Source organism: Phyllopteryx taeniolatus, chromosome 11 (assembly GCF_024500385.1).
Source record: "Phyllopteryx taeniolatus isolate TA_2022b chromosome 11, UOR_Ptae_1.2, whole genome shotgun sequence".
NCBI classification, from domain to species: domain Eukaryota; kingdom Metazoa; phylum Chordata; class Actinopteri; order Syngnathiformes; family Syngnathidae; genus Phyllopteryx; species Phyllopteryx taeniolatus.
Genome location: NC_084512.1, coordinates 22,701,162 through 22,724,432, shown reverse-complemented (window position 1 = coordinate 22,724,432; position 23,271 = coordinate 22,701,162). Strand labels below are relative to the sequence as shown.

Genomic DNA, 23,271 nt, shown 5'->3' with positions numbered 1-23,271 from the left:
GGGTTGTTGTTCGGGCTCTTGACTGATTTATGGGCACCGCTTTTTGTTTGAGCTGCGGGGTTTTACGCAAAAGACTCAGCACATTACATGCCTTAACCTGAGTTAAGTCCGAGCCAGCGGGTGGTGCTCCGAGCCTGACACCCAACACAGAGGCCTTCTTCAATGGACCCGCCCGAACTCCACGTGAAGCAGCTCTGCTATATGGAAAGGCGTTTGAGCATTTATTTGATATCCTTGATGCTTAAGGTCCATGTACTTATATACTCTTTGTCCTCACTAGTAAGTCAATTCAGAGCACTAGGGAAGCAACAATATGGAATAAATGCTCAAACGGCTTTCCATACTGCTGTCCAGCTAACGCAGCGCGGTTGTCTGTTGACCACATGGATCACAGAGATGGCACGAATAAGCTACTGGGATCCCAAAACAGTACCGTGGTAACAAGCCATCACAATGGGATTTTTCCAATTCTTCTTCCCACTGTGGGACTGAAAGAGCCCTCTAAACACAACATTTCGCCAGGGACACGTGCGCCGGAGGTTTGGGCCAGCTGTGATTGAACGCTCCCATCATCTTTATGGCTCTCCGAGCACCTGTCAGGGGCATTGTCTCTCTGTTACCACAGCAAACAAGAGAATCGGGTGGAGTACCGCGTACGTATAGGATGGTTTCGCTGCCAGCTGCGAGAGCTAACACAGGGTCACGCATGTGTAGTAAGCCCGGGGGTTTCGCAAATGTTTTTGAGTCCGGGGAAGTTTTTCCCTCATAATTGCATGTGCACCAACAAATATATGCCATGAGAATTCTTTTTTTGTTTTTTAAAAACATTTTACAGGTCCTGTATTTTGGCTCCATAGAGTGACTCTCTAATATGGACTTATTATAAAAGTGTCAATTTAATTTAAAAACACAACTTGGTTTTGTCGTACACGTGTCCAGAAAAGGCTCCTCTGACGGCTACTTCTGTTTGACCCAGATTTGTATCCGCTTTGTCATATTTGGCTAAGACCCCGCCCACTTTCCTCTGATTGGTTGCCTCCGTGTACCCGACCCAATTGTGAGAGCAAACTCAATTGTGAGTTTGTTATGTTGACAGCACTGTATCAGGAGCAGAAAGGGAAGGCGGATGTCTTCGCTAGTGACGTAGATAAGCTCGAGAAATGCGAATGAATTTCAGGCCTCTCGGCAGAAAAACGTCTGGATCTTAGGAATGCGTGGACGATTTTAATTCATATTTCACATGCTTACCGAGGCACCATAGAGACAATATTATAAAAAGTTGGTTTGGCAAATTATGTCCCCTTGAACTTGAATATTCATGACCTGTGTAATAGAAAGCAATGCAACCTAATTCAGTTGTCTAAAATTTTATATACATATTTATCCATTGTCACTGGCTGATGTGCATGGCTTACACTAACAACATTGCTGTAAACAAGAGAGGCGAGGTTCCTTTGAGACTTCCCGATTTCATCCCAAAAAATTGAGAGTTTCAATTGAACTTCATTCTTGTTGTATTAAGTGGATTTTATGATGTTAGAAATGCATATTGGTCAAACTCCAACACTTTTACTTTTTATTTTTATAAATTAACTGCAAGCAGACAATGTACATGCACGTAATGGTAGTGAACCACCAGACTTTCAACGGGGAACATCTGATATACTGGACGAGTAAATTGATTTATGAGCTTGGTCAAGGAAACAAAATGAAACTCATAAGTCAAGGTACCACTGTAAGCACGTCTTTATAAAAACATTATATAAAATATAAATTCATTGCAGCTTAGTTAGCTTATTACGGCTCGCGGACACCGGTTTGAGAACCCAAAGAAGCTCAGTGAAATCATGCGGTAAATGTCAATCCACATCCGTCATCTGCTGTCTTGATTTATTTTCACAGGCTGGTGGTTTGTCAGCACCTCAGAGGAGCAAGGCTGGGTCCCCGCCACCTATCTCAACTCTCACAGTGGCACACGGGACGACTTGGACCTGGGCGCTTCAAAAAGCGGGGAAGGTAAGTCGTCGCCGCTTGACGCACGCCCACCCGCACACGCAAACACACGGCGCTTTATAGCCACAAACCCCCTCCACCTTTGATCGGTGACAAGACGGCGCAAACCTGGCCTCTGACTTGGCCGTGTCTAAACGGGCGATGTCGGCCCGCCGTCAACCGCTTTCCCTGTCCGCCTGCCATCGTAAGCACGCTTGAACAGAGCGCGGATTCAAGTCTGCGTCAGTGGCGAGGAGGGGTTCCGGGAGGGAGCAGACCGCAGCCCGGTGATGAGCTGTACAGTAGTGCATTGTACATACCAGGATGTTACTCACTACATGATCGCTACTGTTTCCATCTATAGTTAGCATTGAATCACTACTTAACTCATCCTAAATATTCTGTAATTTTACATATCATGAGTTTTATCAAATCAAATCAAATCAAACTTTATGTATAGGGCACTTTTCGTACAATGATATGCATCTCAAAGTGCTTTACATAGTTCAAATCAATCCCCCTCCCACTACTCAGCCACACACAGTTAAAAAAGTAAGAAATAGTGATGGTAGAAAAACGATATCCTGATGTCATATACATCACATACAGTGACAAATGGTACGCTCTCCTCAGTGAAGGGTTTCCCAGACCCTTACAGCTATACACCCCAATTAGAAATGTCATTTCCAGGACCCAAAATTACAAAAAAATATGTCATATTATGTACCGTGCTTAGCAAATTTATTAGACCACCTGTTATTAAAAAAAAAAAATATATATATATATATATATATATGAAGAGTCCCATCTGGCATTATGAAATGCTTTAATGCAGACTCTTTCAATTTCAGTTAGCTCTTGATGTTTTACTATTTGGAACAGGAATGAGGAATTTCAAACTGGATTCACTTATTTTATACCTAATATAAATAAAGCATCACATTCAACCACTAAGCCTTACATTTCTGTCAAGGAATGCAAGTAAATAACCATAATTTGACCTCTTAATAAAAACATAACAATGTGCTTTACTATTTTTTTCCCTCATTTCTTTAACAATGTTGTTGTTACAACTTTCAGTGTGTCCCTTCAGTCGTCACCACAGCGAGTCACTCACATAATTTGTTTGTTTGCACAGTTTTTATGCCGGATGCCGTTCCTGGCATAATCCACCCATTTCAAATGTTCTTTTATTTTTTATTTTTTATTATTATTATTTTTTTTTATCTGTGTTTGGAACTGGCAGTGGCTGGGTATTAACACGGACCAGGAATCGAGGGATACAAATAATTATATTTTGCTGTTAACGCTTGCAGATTTAAAACTGTTAGCAAGATTTGAATGTAGCCTCACTTCAACAATCCCTTTAATTATTAGAATATTAAAAATCAAAATAAGGTGATAAACGCAAAAATGTTGCTAATTCCGCGTCGCATCTGTATCCTCTCAGCTGCCCGAGGTCCCATCCCTCTGCTTTTGTTTGCTACTCTTATGCCCATTTATTAGCAAACAAGGGATTGGCATTTTTGTTTTGAAATTGTTTTATTTTTCCAGCGGTGGATATTCCAAAGTAGTCAGCAAAGCTCCTGAAGCCCCAGCTAACAGCTCAGCGCGTGGCTGCATTGGGTGGTGGTCTAATACATTTGTTATGCACTCCTTGTAAACTTATGGTAAAGAACACAACATATACAAATGCTTTAATTTATCACATTTTAATTATGAACATGATTTTTTTTTTAAAAGTCCTTAACCAAGAAATTGTGTGGCTGCCTCATGATCAATAAGGCTGAGACTCATTATGCTCTGGAGGCACATGGACACAAGTATTGATACGTACCTCATAATCGAGGATTTAATAAATCTAGACCCTTTAATTCTGTAGCAAGATATTTTGGACAATTGTATGCGTAGTTAGTGGGAGCTGCTTTGCAGGACATAAACACACTTCAGGTGTCCCAATACCTTTGTCCAAATACAACAGAACTACAAATAGAACACCTTTGGATGGCCTCGCTTAAATCTCCCACTGGCCATGAATCCACATAATAAGTGGAAAATTCTCCCTTCTGGACTCTTTTGAAATGAAAGTGAAGCAATTGCAGCATATTTGCAAAAGGCTTACGCAGCGTTCTGTTGGAGACAACAACAAACGGAGTATGGAAATGATTATTAGACTTCCAAACAAACACGGAGAGTTTGTAAGTGTGGCCAAAACATGTTTTTGCCACACAATTTCCTTACTGTGTAAAAATCTGAGACTGGATTGGACTATGTATACACAGAAGGGGCTCGTATGACAAATGTAAACCGAATGGCCACTTCATTGGGTACACCTGCGCATTTAAGACATAATGAGGCCTAATACAAGCGGAATCTACAGGCTCTTTGAGGCTTATGAGGCATAGTCAGCTGTTCCAGTAATCTGATGCATTTCCTGGGGGCAGCAATGTGTGGCCCAGATGCTCCAATATGACAGGATGGGGAAACCATGCTAACAAGATCCTAATTCAAAACCGCAGAGGAGATGTCTTCATTTAACATGTCCCCTATAACCCTCCCATCCAACCTGCCGTCATTCCACACTTCACCGTCCGCCCACCGTCTTCCATTTCCCGCTAATAGCATTTTGTGTGTTGTGTGTTTTTTTTTTTTTTTTTAACATTTCGCCGCTTCGCACTCCGCTTTCCATGTATGCGTGTGTGTTCACCTTTGTCTGGTCAACGTTTGTGTCCGTCAGTCACTAAGCGACACAAGGCCCACCTGAAGCGGCTGGACCGGAGATGGACGCTGGGGGGTGTCATCAGCCGGCAGCAGAGCCGAGGTGAAGTGAGACAGATGCCGCATTACCAAACCTCAACGCCTTTGTTTGTGTGCGCTCCTGACGTCATCGCTGTTTGTCTCATCCTGCATCCTGTGTTGACGTAAATCCACCATGACTAACTACTAACTGACATTCAAATCACCACTGTATAAGCAAGTACCTTTGAATTTAATTCGTTCCGTGACCGTGATCGTGACTCGTAATATCAAATCATTTTTTCCAGTTGAAATTAGTTGAAATGCAACTAATCCGTTGCAGCCCCGCTGCCCCCAAAAAACCCCAAAAATGTTTTTGTTACAAGAAAAAGAAGAATCATCTTTATTGTCATGACATACATGCATAAAACTGTTGTTATTATTATGCATTACTAGAAAAGAAAAATACTACTGTTTTCTTTAAATAAAACAAAGTTAGAATTTTGCTGTATGTATGCAATTAAAATTTTTATTGTACAGTAAACAACCATTTATCATGAACCATGATTGATGAAAATCTGTGATACAGAGAGTTTAGTTTAGTTTTATCCGTCCCGCATGCTTTAAACACATTTAAACTTATTAAAACACACTTGAACGTATTAAAACACACGTTTCAAAGTATTGCTTAGCACCTCTTTTCACTCTCTCGCTGTAAAGAAATGGGATCATATAACATAATTTTAAAGAAACGAAAAGGAGACTTGATTGCACATTTCTCCAAATAAGATCCAAAGCGTGCTTGCTTTAAGCTATTTATTTGGCACCCCCATTTTAAGTTTACTGTAAAAGTGACTCGTAAAACAAAACAGAATTATTAAACATTGTATATTTAAAGACCAAAATGTTCACCCAGCCAAAGCAATAAAAGTATTACTTTGGCACCATCTTGTGGTATGTTGTTGCCATGGAACTACTGTTAAGTTGCAGTGATTTGAGGAGCTTTAGTTCGTCAAAAGTAGCACTTTAATGCCATCTTGTAGCATCTTGGTGCCGAGGAACTATGTTGAAGTGAGTTGATGAGTTTCACTGGGACAAAAGTAGTGCCGTGGTTGTGGGGGAATATTCCTTTCATGATATTTCATTGTCATACTGTTCACTGCCTTATAGTGGGACTTTTTCCGGCCATTTCGGCTCAGCTTTAAGCTACCAATTATGTCTCCAGGGAAGCAGAGGTGAAATTAGTAGCTTCATGCCGAGCAAACAATGACTGAAATTATGTTACAAAAAAATGTTTTTTTGTTTCAGTATTTTCGTTTTATTTCAACGCTGCCAAATTATCCCAAATAGGCTCTCGCCCACGCACCGAAAAGCTGTTGCGCAATACACGGCGGGACGGGCCTGACGCTGCATTTAAGAACCGTGTTCGAGCCAGATATTTACTCGGCTCCAGCGCAAATTGCGACTAATACTGACGTACCAATAATGACGTTTATGACGTTCACGGACAGTCCAACATGGTTGTCACCATTAGAGGAGCAGGGAGAATAGGCTATTGGGTTCATACCAAACTTTGTGCTTGGCACTGCGCTCTGGAGTAAAGAGACCGAGAGTGTTGTTTCCACCCGAGGACTCAAATCCTGCTTGAGAAAGAAAGAGAGAGAGAGAGAGAGAGAGAGAAAAAAGGAGAAAGATTGTGCTGACTCCACTAGAATTAATTCAAACTGTGATGGAGGCGATGCATGTTGTGGTTAACAAAACATCTGATTCAGAGTTTCCCCTCTCGTTGCTCGGCTAGATATTGTTTGAGAGGGGAAACGTTTCACCAGGCCGCACACACAAAAGAGTCCACAAGGTCAAAAATACAAAAATACATAAATATCCTCTCCCTCTGGATCTTACTGTAGTAATGAAAGTGAAGGGAATTGCTATCCCGCTTCCTGTCTGCTCCTGGACAACCTTGAGAAAGGGTGAGGAAAGGGAACAATGAATTACAGTGAACTCCTGCTTAACAGGAGAGATACAGTACATTCCATTATAGAAATACCATGTTAAAATAAAAAACTAAAAAAGTTTTACCCCTTCTGCGCACAAACATTAAAACGCACTTTTTATAGCATTCCTTGGCACCATCTTGTGGTATATTTATGGCCTACTGTATGCTGAAGTGAATTGAGGCACGTCTTTCAGGCAAAGCTAGTTCTTGGCTGCCAAGGAACTCTGTTGAAGTGAGTTAAGATGTTTCATTTAGACAAAACTGGAATTGGTATTGGTATCAATTATTCGGTCCCTGTCGCCTGCGGACAGCAGTAGTTTTGTCTTGTGCTAGTCCGCTAGCGTAATGCTAATATATATTGTGAAACGCTATAGACAGGCTAACTGAGATTAGCATCAATGTTAAGGTAATTATGAACGTTCAAACAACTGCTACTTTAACACACACAGAGCAGCAACACATACAAGCAGCATACAACAATAGTCGCAAGCAAATATTCTCTCGCTCTGTGGTAACATCTAATTCTAATAAATTGCTCTCTCCCTTCTTCTTCCTCTTTATTAAGTTGCATCTCTTCCAGTAGACCTCAGTGCTGCCTGGCATGTTGTGGCCCAACATGGTACTACACTGAAGTCACGCAACTCGAAATTCGGACTAGCCTCCATACTGTAATAACCAATGCAAAACAATTGCTTCAAAATCAGCGACATAAATATCCTCTTCCTTTGGATTTTGCTGTAGAATTGCTATCCTGCTTCCTGTACAGTCCTAGACGACCTTGGGAAAGGGTGAGGAAAGGGGCAAAAAATGAATTATTTCTAAGCAGGATCCCAAACAGTGCTTCGTCTTCTTGTAACTTTTTTGTCGCCGTGCTCTCTTGGGACTCAGTCGGGCAGGGTTCGGTCAGGAATTGCCATAATGACGGGAAATTGTGTCTCTGCAATGGCTGGCTGGCCTTGCAGGAATGCATAAATCAGCACGGAGCCTCTCGCTCGCCATTATGTGCTGAGTTAAGAGGCGCAAGGCCAAGGACACTTCATAGGACGCCGGCTCGCCTAAGGTGCACTTAATGTAAACAAAACTAAATGAATGACAGCCTGCACACAACGTTTATATCTCCGGGATTACTTTGTGTGCAACACAATGGCAGACTTTCATGATGTGTTGCCCATTATAACTTAATGTGCGGAACATTATGTCGCGCTGCTCTGTTAACGCTAACTTTAAAATGTACTTTGCAGATGTATACAACAATTCCCCGCCTGTACATGGTTCACTATTGACAAATTGACCTACCATTGCCGTAAAAACCCACCGATTTGCAGTGTTTGTGCTCTTTTTGAAACAATGCCACAAGATGCCGCCAAAGTCTACTCAAGTTTGTTTGTATAGCCCTTAATCACGAAACAGTCTCAAAGGACTTCACAGGCCCACAGTTGACAAAGATTGACGACGCGTGGTGACGAGATATATATACGGATTTTAAATTGGGCTGCTTTTTTTGCCCCACATGCTGTACCCAGCAAAAAGATGCCACGCGACATGACATTCGGAAAAATAATTTTTGTGTATAATTTGGTAAATGTTCATTTCAAAAAAAATTTTTTTTTAAATATTTTTTGTTAATATATATTTTACAAATATTGTTTCATCCTACACACAATCTCACACAATTTCAGTAGAATAAAAATAAAAAATAGCATCTGAGTATAGACATAGACACCTTACAGTATAAGAATTCAAATTCATTATAAAGCATGTTTCTAAATGCGTTGCTGTGTTTTGCTGTGTCTTTGGCAGTGGAAAAGTACATCGCAGTGCAGCCGTACACCAGCCAAGGCAAAGATGAAATAGCGTTTGAGAAAGGAGCGGTGGTGGAAGTCATTCAGAAGAACTTGGAGGGCTGGTGGTTCATCAGGTAGGCCTCACTTCACGTGCATTAAATGACAAGTTCATAGGAACTTGTTTTATGGAATTCTGCTTGTGTGTTATTTACTCACAGGTACCAGGATAAGGAGGGCTGGGCTCCAGCTTCTTATCTAAAGAAAATGAAGGAGGACCTCTCCCCAAGAAAAAAGACGGTGACCGGCCCGGTGGAGATCATCGGAAACATCATGGAGATCAGCAACCTGATCAACAAGAAAGCCCCCGGCGAGAAGGACGTAGGCGGCGATGAAGTCTCGGAGAGCCCGCAAGTCGCCCGCAAGGAGATCAGCTCGCCAGTCTTGTGCCCTGTTAGTACACCTCAGGACGGCAAAGGCAGTACGGAGCCGGCTTCGCCGGCCGTGGCCCGCATTGCGCCTCACCGGGTGGAAATTGGTTAGTCACAGTCATTAAGATATGATCAATAAAATTGAACAATAACAAATTATAGGCAAAATAAAGTAAAACTACTCACCTTTTGAGGACGCCTGATGCATAACAAGCTTGCAAACAGGGATTGTGTTTGCAGAGCAATACTGTCATCTAGTGGCGTTACATTGGTACTCCTGGAATTATTATTAGCATTAGCATTATTAGCATAATAGCGCATCTTGAGCTTTGTGGTTGTTTCTTTGTGGTTGTTTAATTTCTCTCCTCTCCTTGACAGGTTCCCCAGTTCTCAGGCAAAAACCTCCTCCTCGAAGAGATGCAACCTTGGTGGGAGTGCTTTTTATGTAACATATTAATACATAAACATGTCAGAGCTTAATTATGAGCTCCAATACAAGAGCCAGATCAAAGATTCTGTATGCTCAGTTGTGCTTGACAGAGTCAGAGAGGTATTACATTAACATTTGGATAAAGACTGAGACATGTTTCTCATATTATCTGCAAATTATATATTAATATTTAATTGAATACACAGCAAAGACAAGATATTTAATGGGCAAACTGATAAACTTGATTGTTTTTAGCAAATAATCATTGACTTAGAATTTTATGGCTGCAACACGTTCCAAAAAAGCTGGGACAGGTGGCAAAAAAGACGGAGAAAGTTGAGGAATGCTCATCAAACACCTGTTTGGAACATCCCACAGGTGAACAGGCTCATTGGGAACAGGTGGGTGCCATGATTGGGTAGAAAAGGAGCTTCCCTGAATCGCTCAGTCATTCACAAGCAAAGATGGGGCGAGGTTCACCTCTTTGTGAACAAGTGCGTGAGAAAATAGTCGAACAGTTGAAGGAGAATGTTCCTCAACTTACAATTGCAAGAAATTGAGGGATTTCATCATCTACGGTCCATAATATCATCAAAAGGTTCAGAGAATCTGGAGAAATCACTGCATGTAAGCGGCGAGGCCAGAAACAAACATTCGAGCCCTCAGGCGGCACTGCATCAAAAACCGACATCAATGTGGAAAGCATATCACCACCAGGACTCAGGAACACTTCAGAAAACCAATGTCAGTAAATACAGTTCGGTGCTACATCCGTAAGTGCAACTTGAAACTCTACTATGCAAAGCAAAAGCCATTTAGCAACAACACCCAGAAACGCCGTCGGCTTCTCTGGGCTCGAGCTCATCTAAAAAGGACTGATGCAAAGTGGAAAAGTGTCCTGTGGTCCGACGAGTCCACATTTCAAATTGTTTTTGGAAATTGTGGACGTCGTGTCCTGCGGCCCAAAGAGGAAAAGAACCATCCGGACTGTTATGGACGCAAAGTTCAAAAGCCAGCATCTGTGATGGTATGGGGCTGTGTTAGTGCCAATGGCATGGGTAACTTACGCCCCTGCTTATTTCAGCAAGACAAAGCCAAACCACATTCTGCACGTGTTGCAACAGCGTGGCTTCGTAGTAAAAGAGTGCGGGTACTAGACTGGCCTGCCTGCAGTCCAGACGACAGGTCTGGAAATTGAAAATGTGTGGCGCATTATGAAGTGTAAAATATGACAACGGAGACCCCGGACTCTTGAATAGCTGAAGCTGTACATCGAGCAAGAAAATGGGAACGAATTCCACCTCCAAAGCTTCAACAATTAGTGTCCTCAGTTCCCAAACGCTTATTGAATGTTGTTCAAAGAAAAGGTGATGTAACACAGTGGTCAACATGACCCTGTCCCAGCTTTTTTGGAACGCGTTGCAGCAATAAAATTCCAAGTTCGTGATTATTTGCTAAAAACAATCAAGTTTATCAGTTCGAACATTCAATATATTGTCTTTGTAGTGTATTCAATTAAATATAGGTTGAACATCATTTGAAAATCATTGTATTCTGTTTTTATTTATGTTTAACACAACGTCCCAACTTGATTGGAATTGGGGTTGTATTATGCATGTGTACATGTGCCTTATTGTTATGCCATAATCCAATTAATGACTATCAAATATATAGGTACTGTATTTAACAAACATTAATAGCATAGCTGTTTATCTACACGTGCCCTGTGATTGGCTAGCGACGGGTTCATGATGTGTGTACCCCGCCTCTTTCACCTAAAGTCAGCCTGGATAAATTCTTGTTCACCCATGACCATAATGAGCACAAGCACTGTATAAGATCAAATAAAAACAGCATATGTGATGTGCTACAGAAAATGGATAGATAGCTACATTAAAAGGGGCAAATTATTAGAAGATTCTCGCAGTGTTTTTGTTTAGTTCATTTTGATACAGCTTTTGCAATGGAGCTGGATATATTAAGCATGTGTACCTGTGCCTTATTGTTATGCTATTATCCAATGAATGACGATCGGTATCTGACAAACCATTTATCCCCAGGGATTTCCTTTGCCCTCGCCACCTGAGCCCCCTACAGTTGAAGCTGAGTATTACACCATTGCAGAGTTCCAGTCTTGTATATCTGATGGGATCAGTTTCAATGGAGGCCAAAAAGCGGAGGTAACAATCACACAATCTATGACTTCCACATTGATTAGCTTCAGTGACTTAATGTTTGTCACATGTGACCTTCTAGGTGATTGAGAAGAATTCTGGAGGCTGGTGGTATGTCCAGATTGGAGAGCGGGAGGGCTGGGCTCCGTGTTCCTACATCGACAAACGCAAAAAGCCCAACCTCAATCGTAGAACGAGCACGCTGTGCCGCCCCAAAGTGCCTCCTCCGGCTCCGCCTGTCAAGAAGCAGGACTCTGTGGAGACGGCGCCGCCCAGCAGCCCCGGGTGCGAGGCTCCGGAGTCTCCCGTGTCTCCCGGGAGGCCCGTCTATGAAGAGCCGGAATACGATGTGCCGGCCATTGGCGACCTTGATCTGGAGTCTGAGTTTGAGTTCCTGAGAGGCGAAGCTTCTTTGGTGGATGTGAAAAATGAGGACACGTCCTCTGAGAAGGGATCCCAGCAGTCCTCCAAACCGTCCCCGGCGTCATCGCTCCACAGCGCCTCCTTTAGAATGTGCGAGACATTCGAAGACGGCCAAGAGGCGGAGGAGGAGTGCATCTACGAGAACGACGGCTTCCGACCCTTCAAAGAGACCCCGGAGAGGCAGTGCAGCCGTGACTCCAGTTCCTCCAAGGCCAGCGTTGTATCCGAAACTGGCAAGACTGCCAACCCAAAATCAGGAGGATGGAGATCTGCGGCCAACAAGCTTAAGATCACCTTGAACGGAAGCCAAATGTCAGCCAAAAGCGAGGACGGGTCCGGCTCTAAATCAGCCTCCAATGAGTCGACCCCGGATATGTCCAGACCCAAGAAAGAGCAGGAGGAAAGCAAAGCATCCCCCAACGCCAAGTCCTCATCCAAACCCAAGCCAGTGGTGAGGCCTAAACCGCAGCTGGCTAAGGCATCCAGCGGTGACAAGATGGACATCAGCACGTTGAGAAGACAGCTGCGGCCCACGGGGCAGCTCAAGAACGGCAGCAAAAGCAAAGGCGAGGACTCCGAAACCGCCTCCGTCGTCTCCTCCGAAGACTCCTTCTCGTCTCAGAGCACATCCTCCGAGTTCTCCTCTATCTACTCCAAAGGCAGTCGCGGGGACTCGGACGCGGAAGGCTGCGTCCTCTATCGCACCACCGACCCTTACGAGAAAGTCCAAGAGTCAGAGCTGAGCTTCCCTGCTGGCGTGGAGGTGCTTGTCCTGGAGAAGCAGGAGAGCGGTTGGTGGTACATCCGCTGGGATGACTCCGAGGGCTGGGCCCCAACGTATTTCCTGGAGCCGGTGCGGCAGCAGGACGACGCGGCTGGCTCAGAATCCGATGGAACGCCCTCCAAACCCGGGAGCCTCAGCAAGTCCAACAGTCTGGAGAAGAACGAACAGAGGGTGCAGGCCATGAACAACCTCAATCAGAACCTGAAGAAGGTCACGCCGCCTATCCCTTCCAAACCACCCGGTGGTCTCTCCAAGCCCACCGGCTTGTTTGGGTCACGCAAACAAAACAGTGGCAAGCAGCAGCAGGTTGTCAGACCCCAGTCAGTGTTCATCTCAGCCCCCATCAGGGATAATCCGAGCCCCATCGGTTCCCTCAGGAGAAACGAGTCCCTCAACTCCGGCAACCACCCTCGCGTCAGCCCCACGGTGCGTCGCAATGCCTCATTCGGCACCGTGTCCCGTAGCCTGGCGCCCAACAACATCGCCCTGCCCAGCCGGAACGCATCCGGCACCGGCAGCCCGGAGTTCCTGGGTGGCGGGCCGCAGAGGAATGCCCTCCCTGTGTCTACCGTGAGGCCCAAGCCCCACATCATCCACAACAACCTCAGAGAGGTCTACGTCTCCATTGCCGACTACCATGGCGACGAGGAGACCATGGGGTTCCCTGAAGGGACCAGTCTGGAGGTTCTTGAGAGGAACCCCAATGGTTGGTGGTACTGCAAGGTGCTGGACAGTGGCAAGCCCAGAAAAGGGTGGGTTCCTTCCAATTACCTCGAGAGGAAGCCTTAGCGCGTTCGGAGCTGGCAGAACTCTGAACGCGTGTTGGAAAGACTACTCACACGGACACTTTGATTTTGTACAAGAACCCCAGGAAGTTCACGACGGAGCAAGAGGAGCAAAGCCAAAGAACAACCTAAAAGCGGAACTTGATACTTCTTTGGTGTCCACCCTATCGGACGTACAGTAGTCCCTCGCTATTCGTGGGGGATAGGGATAGGGATCGCGAACAGCAAAAAAACGCTAGTAGTATACGCAATTGCGTATAATAAGTGTACCCTCGATTATCATGGGGAATACGTTCCAGACCCACCCGCAATAGGTGAAAGTCCATGATATAGAGACCATACATTATGTCGTTAGTTTTACCCCTTCCACACGTTTTATAAAACATTCAAACTTATTAAAACACATTTAAACATTAAAACACTTTTTGAACACATTGAAAATGCATTTCGACACACAAAGTTTGCAAGCATAAAAGTCATAGAAAATACTGTACGTATTGTGTCTGTGCACATGAATGGTTCTTTAAGAGGCGGGGCCTGGTGGGTTGACTTCGAATGTCGACGAGCCTGTGAGTGATTTTCTGGGTGTGAGCTGTGGTCGACAGCAGCTCCTGCGTGAATGCGCTTGTCTTGGTGTTTTACAGCTCTCAGCGGAAACTCTCCGTAACTTCCGCTAACGACCCAGGCTAAACTTAGCTCCTCCCCAACACACAAAGCTCGTCTCTTTGTCGAGATATATCACCTCAACATAGTTCCTTGACGCCAAATGTACTACTTTCCTATCAAACAGGGCTTTGGCGCCATCTTGTCGAATCTCAAAGCATTTGAGAAAGCGCACAAAAAAACGTGAATAGCTGGGGGCGAGGTTCCACAGGGAAAGAAGTGAAGAAAATAAGTGAATGAGTGAACCACAAATATGCGAGGGATTACTGTAATCATTTTTGTAGAAGTTTCTAAGCATTTAAAGCTTACTGCATGTTTGATTTCATTATAGTGACAAAGCCTTGAGCTGTTCAAACGTAACATTTTTTTTTCTTTTTGCTGCTAAGCGTTAGTCACAACTTGGTGCTGTCTTATTTGCATGTTTTTCTAGCCTTATTTTGTTGTACTGTTCGTCACCATTATGTCTGATATTTTACGCATTTACTGTAATTGTCCTTTTGTGAGCATCTCTAACTTTAACGATGGCTTTTAATAATAAATGAATCCCTCGGTGGTTTACCAGGCAAACAGAGGCCCTTCCCTATCTCCCATCCGGAACTGTATTTATTCAATCTTTTCGTCCCATTACGATTGACAGAATTGTTCACAGCCACTTCACACATCTGCTCCCAACTCCATACTGACGTTGAAAAAAAAAAAATAATAATTTCTGCTGGGCAGTAAATTTGACATTTGTACTTCTAGTCTTAACTCGGATGCTCACTTTTGTTTTTCTGTTTTCGGTGTGACAAGCAGCAGTAACTCAAGTGCCTGAAAATGAAAATAAATGCACTTTTTCAACTGTTCTTCGTTTCTTGTTTTGCATGCGTGACATTGACTCATTATATAGTGTTCATATGTGCTGGACAGATGAGTGCTATAGTTGTTTGTCTCTACAACCAGTCCAGGATGTACCCCTCCTTTCGTCCAAAGTCAGCCGGGACAGGCTCCAGCTCACCCGTGACCCGAAGAAGGAAAAGCGCCACAGAAAACGGATCGATGGATGGATTATTTATGCCCATAAAACCCTTTTTCTTTGTCCCAGTAATCAGACATTTCAGAGAAAATACCTGAATGTCAGACGTAAAGTGCGGTACGTGACAATCACTGAATTAAATTAAAAATCAAATTGTGCATAATGTTGCAGTCTTACAATTTTTTTTCAAGTACAATAAATTTGTTCAGTACAGTTTCAGTTGTGTTGAATTTATTAAATTAATTAAACTGTTTCTTCACAAACATTTATTAAGGTACGCATTTTATTCAACTTTAATGTAAACAGATGTCAAGTCCCACTTTGGCCGTTGTAGTACATGCAGAATACTGTGCATACTTTGCCCCTCTCATCTAACTCAATAAGCTAACCAAAAATACAAGTATACATAAACCTATGAAGTTGTTGAAGCGGAAGAGGCAGAAAACAGAGAGAGAAAAGATATAATCATGAAGTCATTACAAAGTTTAATAACAATTCTTGTAAAAATGTTCACAATTGTATTTCATTTATTGGATTGATTAAAAATGTTCATTTTTAATTGAATCCAAAATATATGCGCTTGAAATTTCAATTGTATTATAAACAAAATGATGAGATTAGTATTTTCATTTTTAATAGAATCAAAACCTAACTACAAATGTAATTTACCATTGTAATTAAGATGTTTAAGTAATTTACATTTTCATTCAACAAATTTTTAATTACATTTACGAAAAAAGTAATTAAAATGCCATTTTAATGTATTTTTTTAAAATGCATTTGCATCCTTAAATAATTTCTCGCAAATATTAAAAAGTTTGAAAATTAACAGTGGGATATTCTTTTCCCCACCTACTTCACTTTGTGTCCACTGGAGGGCAGCAGAGTTCAGCATCTGACCAGACGAGCGTCACTAAATGACCCCCCCCCCCCACCCCCCCACAATGATTAAAATGCATTGCAGTGAGAGCAGGTACTTGCCATTTTCTTACTGAAAGTTGAACTTTGAATATAATTACTTGTCAGTGCGTCCAATATTAGTGAGGTGAAAGCTTAAAGCTTCAACAAACAGCAGCTTCTATCTCTTGTCTGACGGCAATGTAGGATTCCAAATCGATACACGATGTGTGTCTTTGTGAAATATCAACGGTAACATAAATTGTGTGTCATAAAGAGATTGTGCCACCTAAGTAAACACTCAAAAGCCATTAGAAAGCCAAGAAAGCCAACAAGTCAAGTTCACAGAAGAGTCCGCATGGAAAGTTAGTATGTAAAGGTGTGTGTGAAAGCGCTGTAGCTGTATTGTCACTTTGAGACACACGCATGCACGCATGTGTTTCTGTCAACCTCTGGGAACACTCGGCCGCCTGTTTCATGTCGCCACATTCGTGCGGCCGCGGGGTCGTAAGTAACAAAGCAAGGCCTGCGCTACATAGCACAAGTCTATAAACAGTCCCTCTGTGACTTACGGCTGTTTACTTAAAGCCCCCCAGTTAGTCACATCGTATAGACGTAAATGGGCGTTACACAAGTACTCATACTGAGCGATTAGGTTTAATGCGGCGCAGATACAGTACAGTATGTTCGTTATTGTGTTCCCTTATTGCTCTCCTTTTTTCAACATACTCGATTGGGTTTGGTACAAGGGAACTTAAAGAGTTGACACCCCAAAACTGTCATTTTCAGGGGAAAGAGAAAAGTCTTTTTTTTTTCTTTTTGAGTGATGACTAAGAGGACATATAGGTGACAATCGTAAAACAGGAAATGGACCTTATTGAAAAAGTAAGAAAGTCACATTTTCACAAGGTTAAAATGTGACAAGAAATAAAATGGTCATGTTACGAGAAAAAAAAAGTCATAAAATTTAAGAAAAATCAGGTTGTAGTTTAAAAAAACAGGTAACCTTTAAAGGACCATAAATACTAGAATAAAGTCAAGACTAGAAAAAAGTTAAAAAATAAATAAAATAAAAAATAAAACAACTAACAAAAAAACAGTAACAAAAAAATAAAAAATTTTAAGAGAATAATGTGTATTTAAAAAGCAACAGTTGTAATTTATCCAGATGACAGTTTTATGAAATTAAAAGGGGAAAAAAATAACAATTGTTAGACAATAAAGTCACCTAATTAAGAGAACAAGCTTGTAATATTTGGAGTTGATAATGGTTTTTGGAATAAAATATGCCTTTAAAGTTAAAAAAAAAAAGAGAATTAAGTAAAAATAAATATCTTAGAAAAGGTGTGTAATATAAGAAAATCATAAAATTTTAGGATAGTAAAGTAAAAGAAATGAATAGAGCAAAACACAGTAAAAGTTAAGAATTAAAGACATAACAACATTTACAAGACTTAAGTTGTAATTTTACCAGATATGTTTATAATATTAAAATGATAAATATCTAAAACAAAACTACAGCATAGAATTTATAATTTTACTACAAAACCGGTTTATAATATTAAAACAAGGCCTAATCGTAAGACAATAAAGTCATAACATTAATGAAAAAGACCTTGTAATATTTTTGTTTCGGGAAAAAACAATTATCAAAAGAAAAATTACCAAAGAAAAAAAATAATTACAAGAATAAAGTTCACATTTTAGGAGAAAGTTTATATTAAGATAAAAACATCACATTTTAAAATGATAAAGAAAACAGCTAAAAAGAGAATAAAGTAAAAAAAAAAAACAAAGAATGTAATTTCACCAGAAAAGTTGAGAATAGTTCAAGACAAATATTGAATTAGGTAATAAAGTAATAAGAAAAAAGCATGAACAAAGTAGCAAAAAACCCAAAACAAAACAAACAAAAAAACTACCAGAATTAAGTTGTAATTTCACCAGAATAGTTTTATACTAAAATAAAATATAATTTTAAGATGAAGTAAAAACAACAATAAAGTTGTAATTTTACTTGGGGAAAAAAAGGTTTGCAACATAAAAAAAAGACCTAATTGTAGGAGACTAAGGTTGTATAATTAAAAGAACAGGGTTGTAATATAAGTTAAACACAATTCAATAACAAACAAAAAAACACCATATGCTTTTGGATGTAAACTTTATTGAACAAATAAAATTAATTGGCATCATTGGCTTATTTGAAAAAGAAAGACTTTCCTCGCATAGAAGACACAGCCCCTGATGTGAATGACCTAATGAAAAAAATCCAAAATACAAACAAATAATAGCAAGCATCATAAAAACACAAATTCACTTTTCATATATTTTACAAGTTGAATTTTAACAGTAAAAATTTGGTCACATAAAAAAACAACAACAACAATGCGAGCTGTTATCATTTCACTGATTTTAAACTAAGCTAACTTAGCGAAGTGGCTAAGCTAAATCACATTTTGTTGTCGTTTTTTTTCCTTCATATTTAATTTATCAGCATTTACATTTTACATGGTAACAATTTCACTAATTTCCCCAAACATTTACCCAAAAAAACCCAGCTATCTTAGCTTAGCTTGGAGCTAACCTAGCATGTATCATTTTCAGTACAATTTCCCAATAGTGTCATAATTTCTTAAGCAACTAAACTACAATACGCTATAAACAATACTTTTAGGGACAGTTTTGTGGCAATACATACAGATAAGAATTCTTCATAGAAGCATTAACAAAAATAAATACACCTCATACTAGGATACATCTTATACTTCATATTTTGTATTATTTTGATGTATTTATTGGATTAGGACAAAATAAATCTGCACAGTATAATTCCAGTTTGGCAGTGCAGTGAGTGGTTGAAACTGAACAAATGCTTGACTTCATTAATGGACTCCTATGTACTGTATGCTTCTGTGCGCACAAAGGAATTCAATAAAAATAGCGATGAGACATTTGAAGGGCTTATTACGGTTTTTAAAAAAGGCACAGTAAGTGACAATAACGATACGAATACAACACCCCCCCCCCCCTAGCTCTCAGCAGCTCAATTTTAACGTATTTGAATTATAGACTTGACTAATGTAGGGAATTGGACCACTGTCGCACTAAACGTTTAGTGCCATTCATCCATCCATTCTCCAAACCGCTTATCCTCACTCGGGTCGCGGACGTGCCATAAAACTTGAAAAAATGTAATTGAGTTAGCCCACTCCAGTTCTCAGTGGCTCAAATATTCTCTTCAGAAACACAAGGTTGTCATTGAACGTACCCCAAGAGATTCAATAGCCGCGATGCCTGTCACTTGTTGTGTCTGCCCGCCTCCTCATCCCGATGATGAAGAAAAAAATCCACTTGCCATTATTGGAAAGCTACTTTACAAAAGCCAGAGCCAGACAGTTTTTTTTGTGTTTTTGTTTTTTTTGTTTGTTTTGTTATCAAATTACATAAAATCGTACATGCTTTAAAGCTTGTTTTTAAACGCAGCAAGGTGACCTTCGTCCACTTCCTGGCTCATTTGCATCCTCCTTGAGCCCACAACAGCTCGTTGGCTCGCTCTCGTAGCATCTCAAGAGCACACAAAGCAGGTAGCCGCGTACTTCACACCGCATTTGACCCTCGACAGCCTTTTCGCTGCTTATTATCGTAGCAGCGGCATATGTCGTCCTAGCATTCAAATGTTTTCTTAAATGAAAAAAAACTATTTTAAAATTAAAAAAGTGGCAAAAAATGTTGCACAAAATTCATAGTTGGGCTTAAACGACACAATGATTTGGTGCAAGGAGTTACGGCCACATTGAAAAGAAAAGTAATCTCAGAAGTATAACAAATTATTAATGAATGTAAACATTTTCCGAGAGGGGGGGGGGGGGAAAGGACATTTTTAGTTTAGTAAGGATAAAGTCCTACTGTTACAAGAAAAACAATAATTTTATGAAAACAAAGTGGCAATGTTGCGAGAAAAAAGTCAGCATTTTATGAGAATAAAGTTGGAATATGACAAGGAAAAATCTTTTGAGAGAAACTAATATGACAAGAAAACAAGTGATGAAACAAAAAAGTCAATATTTTATGCCAATAAAGTTGGAACATTACAAAAAAAAGTTCCTGTAATGACAATAAAGATGTAATATTAAAGGAAAAGGTATTTTATGAAAATAAATATTAGAAAAGAAATTCGAAACTAAAACGGCAAATAATGTTTCAAATATAACTATGGTCATATTATTAGAATTAAAACAATAATAAAATTCTAAGTATTACCTTACCATAAGGTATTAATAAATATTACTGGGAAAAAATTACAACAGAAAAAGTTGAAATATACTGAATACATTTTAAACAATGCGATGAAAAAACTACATGAGAAAAACAGAAAAAAAATATTTTATGTTTAGTTGCAAAAATTACAAGAAATCTTTTTTTTTTTATTTTAAAAGCAACATTACCTTATTTTTCTCATAATATTAGGACTTTATTTTCACACTATTCCAATTTAATTATTTTTACAGTCCAAAGTTCCATCAAACCATTCAGATTTTACCCCCCCCCCCCCGATATTGCTTTTGTTTTTTTTCCTTTTCAATGTGATCCGATTCTCTTTCGCGATGCCACAATGAATGCAAATTTTATTTCCCCAAATGAGTTATCCGCTAACCCAGTTGTACTGCTGCTTATCGCGACAGCACATTGGTATACTGTACGTGTTAATCCTTAGACTAACTTGTCAAGAGGACTTTCTCTGGGATTGGATATAAAATGAAGACAAAAAAAAAATCCTACAGTACTGGACAACTGCCACAGGCAATAGTGTATACACCCCTTAAAAAACAGCTACTTCCACCAGCATTGATTACATATAGACGAACCCCAAAAATGTAGTAATATTAGGCTTTTAGCTGAAATTACAGGATAAACCTAAAATGCACTACAGCCTTTACAGGTGAACTTAATTTGACCTTTGGCAAAATTCACAACCGGTGTTTGATCCATGAAAATTTCCAAGGACGTCCACTTGTAAGCCTTTCTGTGAATCTTCCAGTCTCTCTGTATCTGTTTCTATCCTGAAATTTTACCTGAAAGCGCAATATCCCAAACTTTTTGAAAGTGGTGTAGTTTTGCTTTTACCTAAAACCAAAATCCCTGAAAACCGATACATAAAATTGTTTTTATAGTGCTAAAAAAAGTCTTCGCTACTTCACCCATGACCTCATCTGATCTCGTATCGGATGTTTTTCTGCCAAGTTTGGCTCGGTTGGCTAATGGTACACAATTAACGTGACGTCCATTCCATACCAACGCGACACTGTAAACAACGAACAATGGAGGACATCTGAAGGTTTGTGTTCCTTCATGGCACATGGCTATTAAGCTCCACCCTTTAAGTGCTAGCCAAATGGCAGTGGCGGGCGGTCAGTCCTTCTCCACTGGCCTAAACACTATCAGAAGCACTGACCTACATTTACAATTTCTGTTCCATGAAATTGTATTCATTTATAACCAACAGTCTATTCTCACAATTTTGTAGCCTTCCTCTTGACTGCGCTGCTTCCAGTCGATCTATGTGGATGTCGATTTTTTCGTTTTTGTTTTGTCCAATCAGATTGCAGCCTCCGTGTGTTGCCATGTTGATCTAATCTGCCCAGGGCCTTCAGAATCAGAAGCTTTGGCCGATCTAACTTCTACGACAATAGCAATGGGACTGTTTCAATCAGATTGCAAATGAGTTCTCACAGGGCTGGCCCTCAATCACATCAGCATTTTTCCTTCCTCTGATTGGTTAGTCAGAGCAAAACCACTTACCGCCAACTTCCGCTAGCAAAATACATCTAGAGCTAGCAGCACCCTTCAATAGATTTAATCATCAAAATCTTTGGTGAGTATATTTGATCACATTTTTTTTTTTTTTTTTTTTTTTCATCATGTTATTAGATAAATATTGTTTCTGAACAGCTCCAGAAGATGTACACGGCACAGTTGTGTGCTGTTATATTTGCTTTTTGCATCGTATTGATGGTTTCTATAATTTTGACGTGATGGTGGTTTTTATTAAGAAGTCGACTAAATCCTCAATAAAGAACCAGGTACCAAACTGCCAAACGGAAGGGTTCCAAAAACTGATTGGGCCCCGCACACAAACACAAAAAGTAGTATAGAACTTTACTAATCGAACAAAACCTGAGTTGATCTTGACAATCCAATGGCGAGACGAAATGTTCCACTGAAAAACGATCGTTGCCCTACGAACTGCGGTAAGTTTTGATGACGTCTCGGATGGGCTTCCTGCAGATGGGACAGGTTGCCTGATCCTGCTTGAGCTTGAGGGCGCACCTGTAGCACAGACACAGGTGTCCGCAGTCGTACAGCGCCGTGTCGGCCGCGTCGTCGCAGCAAATGGCGCAGTCGTCGGTGACTTGCGGGTAGCTGGGAGAGTGCGGGCTGGACGGGGGAGCGTTCTGCTCTGCATCTGAATGCCAAGAAGACAACAGGCCGTTCATCTAGCAACAATCGTTAGATGTACAGGAACGCGCTAGCTCGTAGCTACATTCACTGTGACGTCACTTCCGCCTTTTGGGCATCGCGAATTTTGCACACATAATGACATAAAAATGGCAGCCCCCGATGCGGGGTTTTAAACCTTTTTGCTTTTAGAATAAATACTTTGTAAGTAAGTAAGTAAACAACATCAGATCAAGAAGATATGCACATTTACAATATAACTGGAAGTTTCGACATCTAGGGTTTCGTTCCGGTTTAACAGATGTCCATCAGTTTGGACAACAATTTCCCAAACTTTGCATCTAAATATGAAAGACACATCGAGGAGAATCTATTTGAGGTGTTGGACAAACCTGAGAGGGAAGGAGCGCTGAAGCGGAGGTGCATTTTGTAAGACGGAATGGTGTGGGGCTTCGTGGGAGTAGATGTGGGTGAACTCGGGAGCAACCGGCCTAAGTTCTCTGACGGAAGAGCCGAGCCTGACAATATAGAGCAGACATTTGGATCACAACAAAGTCAACAACGATGAGAAATAGCCCATTGCAAAGGTTTGGATGTCATTCCTCCTGTCTTACGTCATTCTTAGTGAACCAGGAAGTAGTCATGAACATAAACACAAATAGCAACATTCTTTTTTCAGCACTCCATTCACCTAAGGCATTTCCATTT

General features: G+C 40.8%; 2 protein-coding genes across 5 annotated transcripts in view; one reads left to right on the top strand and one right to left on the bottom strand.

Annotated features, from left to right (window-relative positions):
- LOC133485399 (SH3 and PX domain-containing protein 2A-like) overlaps positions 1-15,040 on the top strand; it is a 55,230-nt gene extending 40,190 nt beyond the window's left edge. For 3 of the 4 annotated variants that reach the window (XM_061788997.1, XM_061788999.1, XM_061789000.1), the window contains 7 exons: positions 1,903-2,016; positions 4,730-4,813; positions 8,525-8,642; positions 8,727-9,043; positions 9,315-9,364; positions 11,427-11,546; positions 11,623-15,040. In XM_061788997.1, the coding sequence (XP_061644981.1) occupies positions 1,903-2,016; positions 4,730-4,813; positions 8,525-8,642; positions 8,727-9,043; positions 9,315-9,364; positions 11,427-11,546; positions 11,623-13,536 (2,717 nt within the window). In that variant the 3' untranslated portion in view covers positions 13,537-15,040. The remainder of the gene's footprint in view (positions 1-1,902; positions 2,017-4,729; positions 4,814-8,524; positions 8,643-8,726; positions 9,044-9,314; positions 9,365-11,426; positions 11,547-11,622) is intronic. The other variant, XM_061788998.1, reaches the window with a different exon arrangement.
- A 3,211-nt stretch (positions 15,041-18,251) lies between these two features.
- Positions 18,252-23,271, bottom strand: part of LOC133485454 (E3 ubiquitin-protein ligase NEURL1-like) — a 30,005-nt gene continuing 24,985 nt past the window's right edge. The window contains exons 8-9 of the mRNA XM_061789153.1: positions 22,956-23,081; positions 18,252-22,570 (exon numbers count right to left, since the gene is read on the bottom strand). Coding sequence (XP_061645137.1) covers positions 22,344-22,570; positions 22,956-23,081 — 353 coding nt within the window. The 3' untranslated portion in view covers positions 18,252-22,343. The remainder of the gene's footprint in view (positions 22,571-22,955; positions 23,082-23,271) is intronic.